The 10611-nt window shown below is 44.4% G+C and overlaps 1 protein-coding gene across 1 annotated transcript; it reads right to left on the reverse strand.

Annotated features, from left to right (window-relative positions):
• Positions 1-4960: 4960 nt before the first annotated feature.
• On the reverse strand, positions 4961-10605 carry POLR2G (RNA polymerase II subunit G). The gene is made up of 8 exons (XM_006156561.1): positions 10572-10605; positions 10331-10440; positions 9094-9253; positions 6234-6284; positions 5796-5865; positions 5627-5691; positions 5400-5433; positions 4961-5184 (listed from the first exon to the last, which is right to left on the reverse strand). Exons 1-8 carry the CDS (start codon positions 10581-10583, stop codon positions 5171-5173), a joined length of 516 nt encoding a protein of 171 aa, XP_006156623.1. The 5' UTR covers positions 10584-10605; the 3' UTR covers positions 4961-5170.
• Between the last annotated feature and the right edge of the window lie 6 nt (positions 10606-10611).

Consider the following 10611-nt stretch of genomic DNA (forward strand, 5'->3'; position numbering starts at 1 on the left):
TCCTTCCCTCAGGAAACCTGTTCGACTGTCCTGCGGGTCAGGACATCTCTCTGGCGAGCACACACACCCCATAGCAAAAATCTCTCTTAAGAAAAAAAATCACAATTATGGAGACCACCTTTAGGCCATTAGGCCATGCTACTTCCTCACCTTCTCGTTACAGTCTTCTCTGTGTGCACCTTCCATCCTCACCAGCACCCACATGCTTAGGCCTCCTGAGCTGCTTTTCTATCCATCAGTCTCTTTCGTCCAGGCTAGCATTACTTCTGGGTCTTATTCCTTGTATTACCATTTGAGAACTTGGAAGAATTTTACTCAGGAAGCACATAGTGTTCAGAGGCCAGGAAACTCCTATAACCTATTTACAACCAGTTGGAAATCAACTCATAATATACTGTGGTAGTTGGGGCCAGCAGGTGCCACGGTGGTTAAGGGTGCTGGACTCTCACACAACTGGCCACTGTTCAGTCCTGGACCTGGCGACTTCCTCTCTCTCTCCCTCTCTCATTCTGCCACTCTCTGGTCAAATTAAAAATAAAAAAATAAAGTTAAATAAATTAATTATTTTATTATATTTATTTATATAAAAAATTTTAAATATAAAAAAATTTTAAGGATTATTTTATTTAACTTTATTTATTTTTACTTTGACTAAAATTTTTTAAAAATAATTATTTTATTTAACTTTATTTACTTATTTATATAGTAGTATCAATAACTGAAATATTGTTTCCACTGAAAATATTGCAAATCCTGCACACAACCTTTTATGGACTCACCAAACTTGGAAAATCTAGTACCGTGCTGAGAGCCATATACACAAATACAAAAGAGGTGTATGTGAACCTATGATGTTTTCAAGTTTCAATACAAAACATTTTAGACAAGAGTATGGTGGCTCCTGCCCTATGGCAAAAAACATTTTGGACAATAAATAAATATAGTAACAAAATACTGGGTATAGGAGGCTGGTAAATAATGTAGTGGCTAAGGCATTGGACTCCCACATGGTTGACCACCATTCAGGTCCCAGACCTGGTGGCTTTCTCTCACTCTCACTGGTCTAATTGAATAATAAATAAAACTAAGTAAGTGAGTCAAAAAAATATAGTTGGCCACATGAGATCTAGTCACCTTAACCACAACATGGGCTGGCCCTGGATATTACATCCTATCAGGGTTTCTGGGTCTCAGTGCAACTGATGTTTGAGGCCAAATAGTTTTTTTCTTGTGGGAGACTCCTATAGAATGTTCAGCAACATTTTTGGCCTTTACCCAAGCTAGCATTCCCCTGCCAGCTATGACAACCAAAATCTCCAGTAATTGCCAAATACAGGGACCAAAATTATCCCAAGTTAACCCAACACCAGAGACTTGTCTTCAATGAGATCTACTTTAGACCTTGGCAAAAGGACCAGTAAGATCGCTTGGTGGCTGAGGCTAGCTAGCCAAGGCAACACATCAAGGTAGAGGGGCTAGTGAGAATTGGCCCCCAAAGATATTTAAAAAGAAAAACAGAAGAGTTGGAGAGGCCAGCAGGTAGCATGATTAACACAGCTGGGTCCTCGGGGACTGGCAGATGGCGTGGTGGCTGGGGGTGCTGGATGGCCACATGACTGACCCATGATTCATGTCCCAGACCTGGCAGCTTACTTTCTCACTTTCCCTTTCTCTCTGTCTTTGTCTGGTCAAACTGAAAAATAATAACACATAGAATAATTATTTAAAAAATAATAAACGGGACTCTTCATTCCTGTAGCCAAAAAAAAAAAAAAAAAATGACAACTGGATCCCACACAGCCAGCTGCACAGTTCAAGTCCCAGACTCAGCAGCTTGGTAATTATGCTGGGCGTGTGTACCTGCATGCCCCAAATCCCAAGAGGACACAGGAGATGGATTACGATATGGCCATTCCGCCTAGTTAGTGACTTATCACTCCTGCCATCCCCTCATTCACACAAGTGTGTTCTGGCCCTAGAAACCCAACCACTTCCGGGGAGAACAGTTGGTCACATGATTTCTGAGAAACGATTTGCTCAGTAAGGAAGTAAAGCCTAATGGTTTCCAAGATAGTGGATAGCTCAAGATGGCTTCCATATGCAGTGCTCGCCACACAAGTGCATGTGCTCTATAGAGAAATAAAGAGTTGGAGTCAGCTCATGGCATGGAGGTTAGGATGGCTAAATCCCACATGGCCAACTACACGGTTCATGTTTTAGAACCAACAGCTTGAAAAACATGCCAGACACATATATGTGTGGCCAGAATCCCAAGAAGAGAATGGAAAAGGGACTGCAGCATGATCATCCTGCCACTGCTGCTGGTGCTTTTTCTTTTTTTTTTTTTTGGATAGTTTTTCATTATGTGCGCTCACCAGACAGAGACATAGAGACAGAAAGCGAGAAATCAACCCCCAGGGGGGATGGTCACGCCGCAATCCCTTCTCCTCCATTCTCCTCTCGGGATCTTGGGCACGCACACACACGCGCCTGGCGTGAGTTCTAAGCCACCAGGTCTGGGATGCGAACTGCGGTCAACTATGTGGGAATCCAGCGACATAGCCATTACGCTAACTGTTGGTTCCCGCTTTTTCACTTTCCTTGTTTCTCCAGCGAGCACATGCACCCTACAGCAATTAAAAAAAAAACAAAAAAAAAAACCTGAAAAACATTGAACTATAATTTGCTAGATTAGTACGTGCTGAGTACTAAACTGGAAAATGGCATTCCAAGGTAAACAAATAGCAAAGGTCCAGTGTGAGGGAAGAGAGGGATGTCTAATTTTGTAGGCATTTTATGTATTTTTATTGTTACCTTAACTAGATTATGAGTCTCTTACATATTCAGTTTAGTACAGTGATTGGTCAGGAAATAAAGATTCCTGTTTTGTTTGTTTTAAATTTGGAATAAAGGGACCAGCAGGTGGCATGGTGGTGAAGGCGCTGGACACTCCACAATGGATGATGACAGTTTGAGTCCCGGACCTGGTGGCTTGCTTTCTCACTTTCCATCTCTCTCTCTGGTCAAATTAAAATGAATAAACAAAATTAAATAAATAGCTTTAAAATTTTATTTATTTATTTTAATTTGATCAGAGAGGGAGGGAGAAAGAGAAAGTGAGAAAGTTAAGCTGCCAGGTCCAGGACTCAAACTGCAGTGGGCCATCTGGGAGTCCAGCACAGTTAACCACTATGCCACCTGCTGGCCCCACCTCTAAATTAAATTCGTAATAGGGAGAAAAAAAGAAATTGCTATACAGAGTTGGGGAATAGAAAGTGAGAAAGCACTCCCCAGAGGGGTGGCCATGTTGCAATGCCCTCTCCTCCACCTCCATTCTCCTCTTAGGATTTTGAACATGCACACGCACAAGCCCAGAGTGTTTTTGAAGCATCCAGGTCTGGGACTTGAACTGCATGGTCAGCCACATGAGATACAGCTGTTCTAACCACACCACTGGCTGGCCTATGGTTCCTGTTGCTTATACATCTAATTTAGGAAGGGCTAGGTTGGGACTCCACCTTCTCTGAGCTTACTTTTCTCTAGTTCATTTCTCTCTATCTGCTGTCTCCTTTCCCCTCTTTCTATCAGTGGTTATCTTTTTTTTTTAAGAATGATTGGGGGCAGCAGGTGGTTCAGGGTGCTGGATTCACACATGGCTGACCGTGGTTCAAGTGGTTCAAGTCCCAGGCCTGATGGCTTGCTTCCTCACTTTCTCTCTCACTCACTGTCCCTCTCTGGTGACATTAAATAAATGCGTAAGTAAATATAATTTTTTGAAAGGTTTTTGCTATAGAGCACGTACACTCACCAGGAGTTAAACAGAGACAGAAAGCGAGAAATCACCCCCAACGTACACTCACCAGGAGTTAAACAGAGAGACAGAAAGCGAGAAATCACCCCCAGGGGGTATGGGCATGCCGCAATCCCTACTCCTCCATTCTCCTCTAGGGATCTTGGGCACACACGCACATGCACTTGGCATGAGTTTAAGCCACTGGGTCTAGGACTTGAACCACGGTCAACTACATGGGAGTCCAGCGACAGCCATTATGCCAACTGCTGGTTCCCAAGATAATTCTTTTAATAGTTATTTATTTAACTTTATTTATTTTACTTTGATGGGGGAAGGGAGACAGAGAAAGTGAGAAAGCAAGTTGCCGGGTCTGGGACTCAAACTGCAGTTGACCATGTGGGAGTCCATTGCCTTAACCACCATGCCACCTGCTGGACCCTTGGTTACTTTTTAAACTCCTTTCTTCTTTTATTTATTTATTAATGTTTAATTGGACCAGAGTAAGAGAGAAAAGGAAAGATAGAAAGCAAGCCACCACATCTTGGACTTTAACTGTGGTCTGCCTTGTACCCCAACCACCATGCCATATGCTGGCCCCATCTTTATGTTTAATTTGCCAGAGAGCACATGCCAGAGACAGTACTTACCAGAGACAAAGAGGGAAGGTAAGAAACCATCCCCATCAGGGATGGTCATGCCACAACCCCATCTCCTCCATTTCTCCTTTTAGGATTTTGGGTATGAATGTACATGTGCCTAGCATGATTTTCAGGCTGTTGGTCCAAGACTCAAAACCATGCAGCCAACCATGGTATCCAGCTGGCTGGGATCCAGCCGCCTTAACCAGCACCACACCAGCTGGCCCTCTCTTGGTTACTCTGAACAGCAAGAGCAGGGCAAACACTCTGAAACTAGATTAGGACTCAGAACAGCTTTTACCAGAGTAACATCTGCAGGAAGCTGAAGACACAACATCAGAGCCTTGCCTTCAAGGAGGTCAGTTTGTGACCTTGGTGAAAGGGATCAGTCAGATTCCCTGAGTGGCTGGGGCTAGTTGAGGCATTAGAGCAGAGGGGCTAGTGAGCAACTGGCCCCACAGACTCTTTGATAAAAACAGAAACAAAAGCAAAAGAGGTGTTGTTCCTACCAAAAGAAAGAACACTTCCATGAGAACCAAGGATCTTTTATGGTTACAATACACAGTGAAAACATCCCAGAGCAGCAGCTAAGCCAGAAGTGCCAGGTGTCTTTTGGGGGCAAGGAAACTTCCTTGTCTCCACAACAGCAGCCAGACTGGGTCTCTGCATAACGAGAAGTGTGACGGACACTTGTCAGACTTCCTAGATCAGGACCAAGCAAGGTGTGAGGTTCCCATGCTCAGCTCACAAGCCCTGTGAGAACAGGAAAAGCATGTCAGTGAGACCCAGAGCATGGGGTGCCAAGACTGTGTACCTCTCATCCCAAAGACACATGTCCTGCATCTTCCAAAGACACAGCGTTACAGTTTCTTAAGTCTCTAACTCTGGCATTAAATCCTATATTCATTTCCCCACCCACACAGTCCTTCCCCAGGCAACAGCCCGAGTCTACACAATCAGGCACTCACCCAAGTAATCGTCCATGAGGGAGCCAATAGCAAACTGCAAAGAGAAGGTAAAAAGGGAAAGGAAGCCAAGGTGAATGAGCCATCTACCACCCCCCAGCCCCAGGTCTTCTGCCCACCCATGCCATCTTCCTAGCAGAAGAGCACAAAACCCCCAGGGATTGTGAGTGGGAAGAAATCAAGAAGGCTCAGCTCTGCCTGGTATGGGCAGGGAGGCAGGCAAGACTCACAATGTCATTCTTGTCCACGCGGGTCCCCACAATCTTCAAGCGGATCTCATCATCCTGCTGATGTCCTGGGGAAAGGAGGGAACAGTGTACTCAGGCATTCCCCAGGCCAATACTCTCCCTCAGAGTGACTTATTCTCACCTCCCCCCCCACTGACTTCCTCCTACCCACTTACCTCATCCATTGTCTTGTAACATGGTGGGTTAGAGTTAGGATCAAACTCCATCTCTGATGGGATGGACTAAAAGAAAGATAAGATTGGATCAATACTTTATCTACTAATTTTTTTAATTTTTAAATTTTGCCACAGGGCACATGTGCTTGACAGAGAGGGAAGAGAATGCACTTTTCAACAGGGCATAGTCACACCACAAACCATTCTCTTCCTCTGTCCATCCAGGTGGGATTTTGGGCAAGCACATGCACCCAGCATGTTTTTCCCCCACCAGGTCTGGGACTTGAACCATGCAGCTGGCCACATGGTATCCAGCTCCCTCAACTACCAGGGCACTGGGCCAGCCAGGGTCAGTACTTTAAATGGAGGCACCAAGAGATGGCTACAAGTGGGTGTGTCTCTCCCTTAGTCCCATTCAGAGTGCCTAGACTTACATGTCGAGAGATGAAGCAAGACATGGGACCAATTTCTGTGAATAGTCCAACCTAGAAGAAAAATGAACAATCTTGTTTTTTGTTTTATATCAGTCTCCCAAAGTCTTTTCAATTTCTCATCTCTGACTGATTCCAAAAAATATTATTTGTTTTAAAACCAATATGAATTTTATTTTTCTTTACTTTTTTTTTTGACATTTATTCATTTATTCCTTCCATAAGCAACAGAGAAAGAAAGCATCCCAACAGGGTCTTGACACCATGATCCACTCCCAGCCTTCAGCTCCTTATGGACAAGCAACAGCTTATTCAGGGAGGTCCCCAGATAACAACCTAAACTTCCCATGTGACTCAACCTCACAAAACACTATGTGTTACTGTTACATAGCTATCTGGTTCCTTAACTTTCCATTTTATTATTTTTTCCTTAATTTTTTTTTTTTGCCAGAGAGTATGTGCTCTCACCAGACAGAGAAAGAGAAAAGGGAAAGCAAGAAAGCACCCCTACTCAGTATGAGGGTTGGTCATGCCACAATCCCTTCTCCATTTCTCCCTCCTTTTGGGACCTTAGGCAATCACTGCATGTTCCTCAGGTCACCAGGCCTGGGACTCGCACTGTACAGTTGGCTATGTAGAATCCAACATCACCAGCTGGCCCCCTTTCATTTTAAATTAAGCAAATATAGCACAGTTTAAGTTTAGGCCTCGCCCAGCAGGTGGCGTAGTGGATAAGGCACTGGACTCCACAGGGTGGACCATGGTTTGAGCCCCAGACCTAGCGGCCTAAAAATCTCACTGGGCATAAGTACATGCATGCACAAAATCTCAGGAGAATGGAGGAAAAGGGAATGTAGCATGGCCATCTCACCTGGGGGGTGACTTCTCACTTTCCATTTCACTATCTCTGTCTTTCTATCTCCAACGAGCACACACATCCTATGGCAAAAATCTTTAAATAAATAAATAAACAAAGAAACCACAGCCAGGTGTGCATATGTACCCAAAATCCCAAAAAGAGATTGGAGGAGAAGGGACTGTGGCAAGGCCAATCCTGAGTGGTGCTTTCTCACTTTCTCCCTTTCTTCCTGTCTCTAGTGGGCACATGTGTCCTATAATAAAATAAAAAGTTTAAGCCTGGGGCTTGTTAGTCCAAGATTTGAAAACCTGTTGGCCACATGATCTTGCCTAAGACACTTATCTAAGCTGCAGCTTCCATAAGAAACAAAAAGAAACATCTGCCTAAGTCTTTGGGAGGTTTTTGCATGTTACCTGGCTTACAGTAATTACTTAATCAATGTAGGTTTCTAAGGATATGATTTTTTAAAAAGAATTATTTATTCATTTTTATTAATTACTATTTCTAAATTTTAGAAATTAATTAAATTAATTAATTACTATCTCTAAATTTAGAAATTTTAGAGAGAAAGAAAGGAAAAGTGAAAAAGCAAGCCGCCAGGTCTGAGACTTGAACTGTGGTTGACCATGTGGGATTCCAGTGCCTTAACCACCACACCACCTGCCGACCCAACAATATAACTATTAATATCGATTTGCAAGGGCTGGGAGGTGGTGTGGCACGGTGATTAAGGCATTGCACTCCCAGATGGCTGACTGTGGTTCAACTCCTGAAACCTGGCAGCTATTCTCTTTCTTTTCATTTATTTTTTAAGAGAGATTTTCTGCTATAGGGTGTGTGCACTCACCAGGGAGAGAAAGAGATAGGAAGTGAGAAATCAGCCCCCTCCCCAGAGGGGTGGCCATACCACAATCCCTTCTCCTCCATTCTCCTCTTGGGACTTTGGGTATGCACACACACATGTGAATTTTAAGTTGTTGAATCCTGGAAATCGAACCATAGTGGACTACACTGGAATCCAGCGATATAACCATTACGCCATCTTATGGTCCCCTGCTTTCTCACTTTCTCTGTCTCTCTCTCTCTCTCTACCCCCTTCTCTCTGGTGAGTGTGCATACCCTATAGCAAATTCAAGTAATAATTAATAAAATGAACTCTTTTTAAAAAAATCGAGGGGCCGGCAGGTGGTGTGGTGGTTAGGCATCTGGACTCCCACATGGTTGACCACAGTTCGAGTCCTGGACCTGGTAGCTTGCTTTCTTGCTTTCCTTCTCTCTCACGTCAACTTCAAAAAAATAAAATATAGGGAACCAGCAGTCAGCGTAATGGCTATGTCGCTAGACTCCCATGTAGTCGACCGCAGTTCGTGTCCTGGACCCAGTGGCTTAAAACTCATGTCGGGCGCGTGTGCGTGCATGCCCAAGATCCCAAGAGGAGAATGAAAGAGAATGGTGTGACCATCCCCCCTGGGGAGTGATTTCTCACTTTCTGTCTCTATGTCTCTCTCTGTCTGTCTGGTGAGCGCACGCGCCCTATAGCAAAAATCTCTCCAAAAAATAAATAAATAAATAAATAAATAAATAAAATATAAAAAATGACAATATAATTAAATAAAATTTTTTTAAAAAATTGATTCACATGCCCCTGGTCAAGGCAGGGCAAGAGTACCACATAATGGGAAAGGTAAGAAAACAAGCACAAAGAAGGAAAACAGCAGAGTCAGAGGGAAAGCAGGATACAAACAGAATTAGGAAGAGATAAAAGGAATCAACCCAAATCTTCTTTTACTTTTTGAAAGAATTATTCAATTTTATTTATTATTGTATTTTAATTTGACCAGAGAGGGAGAAAGAGGGAAAGTGAGAAAACAAGCTGCCAAGCCAAGGACTCAAACTGCCGTTGGCCATGTAGGAATCCACCACCTCAGCCACCATGATACCTAATGGTCCCAACCCAAATATTCTGAGGGGTCATCCCACCATCTCCCCTATTTATGGTCTTACCTTGTTGACCTGAGTGACAATGGCATCCACAACCTCTCCTTTAAAGGGCCGGAAAACAATGGCCTTGTACTTAACTGGATAAAGGACAAAGCCTCGGCCTGGCTGAATCACACCAGCACCGATATTGTCAATGGTAGTCACAGCAATGACGAAGCCATACCTGCAAGGATGAGAAAGACAAAGGCACTGTGTGTGGAAGAGATTCTAAAGCCACCTGCATCAGAAGTCAACGAGCCAATGAATGGTCTTAGGGAGAGCAAAAAGGAGTAGATGGCATCCCTGCCCCAAGAGAGGTTACTGATCAAGAGAGAAGATGGGACATAGATCAGTAACTATGAGGTCAAACATTGTTCTTGTAATCTCACAATAAACGGCCAGTCCTTGAACCAATCCACCTCAAACTGTGATGCTTTGGAATCATGTAGGAAGAACTGGTTGAAATTCAGATTCTCTGAAATGCTTACAGAGTCTTCATTTTGCAGGGATGAGATACCAGTATGTTGGAGAAATGCTCCAGGTTATTCTGATCCTGGAGGCCAAAGTACTTCACTGTTTGAGATGAGTCCCCAGCTCATTGGCATCACCCAGTTAGAGGCCCATCTATGCAGAGCCCAAGACTGTCTTCCTTCCCTCTAAACTCTCAATCTGCTTTACCTGATCACTAGGCCGGTAAACATATTAAGTGTCAAAAGGAGATATCCAGGGAATAGCAAAAGCCAGAACTGAATCACACAGAGAAACCAGACATGCAAATAGTGATTACACTGTGAGCTCCATAAGGGCTAGCTTCACTCCTATCTTCTTCATTTCATGTTTCCAGGGATTGGCACACAGCAAAAATGTATGTTTGTTTGTCTTTAATTGTTTATTTAACTTTATTTATTATTTTAAAATTTTGCTATCGGGCACATAAGCTCAACACTGAGAAAGCAAGAAAGCAAGTCGCCTGGTCCTGGACTCCAACCCCAGTCAGCCCTGTGGGAATCCAGTGCCTTAACCACCATGCCACCTGCTGACTCCCCCCAAAGCAAAAGTTTTAAATACGCTTTGCGCAGTGAATGAATGACCAACCTGAGCTGAATGAACGATTTTTCTGTTATGCAGCCTTGCAGAGGGAGCCGTGGGAGCGCAATCTTAAGCAATTGGCTGCCTGGGGCTGTGAGAGGGCTTCTCAGAGGGGATGGGAGCCCCTGCACAAGGAGGAGTGGGGACGCGGCTACAGGCACGCGGCACTTACTTCCCGGTGCAGGTCCCCTCCACCTCGGTGAAGAGCTTCTGTTTCACCGTATTGAGCAAGTTGGGACCGAAGTACCGCGGGTGCAGCAGGATCTCGTGCTCCAGGGAGATCTGAGAGAAAAGCGGGATGGAGTGAGCCTGGGGTGCGGCGAGGGCAAGGAGCGGAAGTGGCCCCTTACTCCCAGCGCCCAGCCTCGTTCCTCCTCTCGACCACCCTCGCCGCCGCCCTACGCCCTGCTCACATGATAGAACATCTTCACCGTGCTCAGGGGCGCGGACGCC

Source organism: Tupaia chinensis, unplaced genomic scaffold, assembly GCF_000334495.1.
Source record: "Tupaia chinensis unplaced genomic scaffold, TupChi_1.0 Scaffold000502_1, whole genome shotgun sequence".
Lineage (NCBI taxonomy): Eukaryota > Metazoa > Chordata > Mammalia > Scandentia > Tupaiidae > Tupaia > Tupaia belangeri.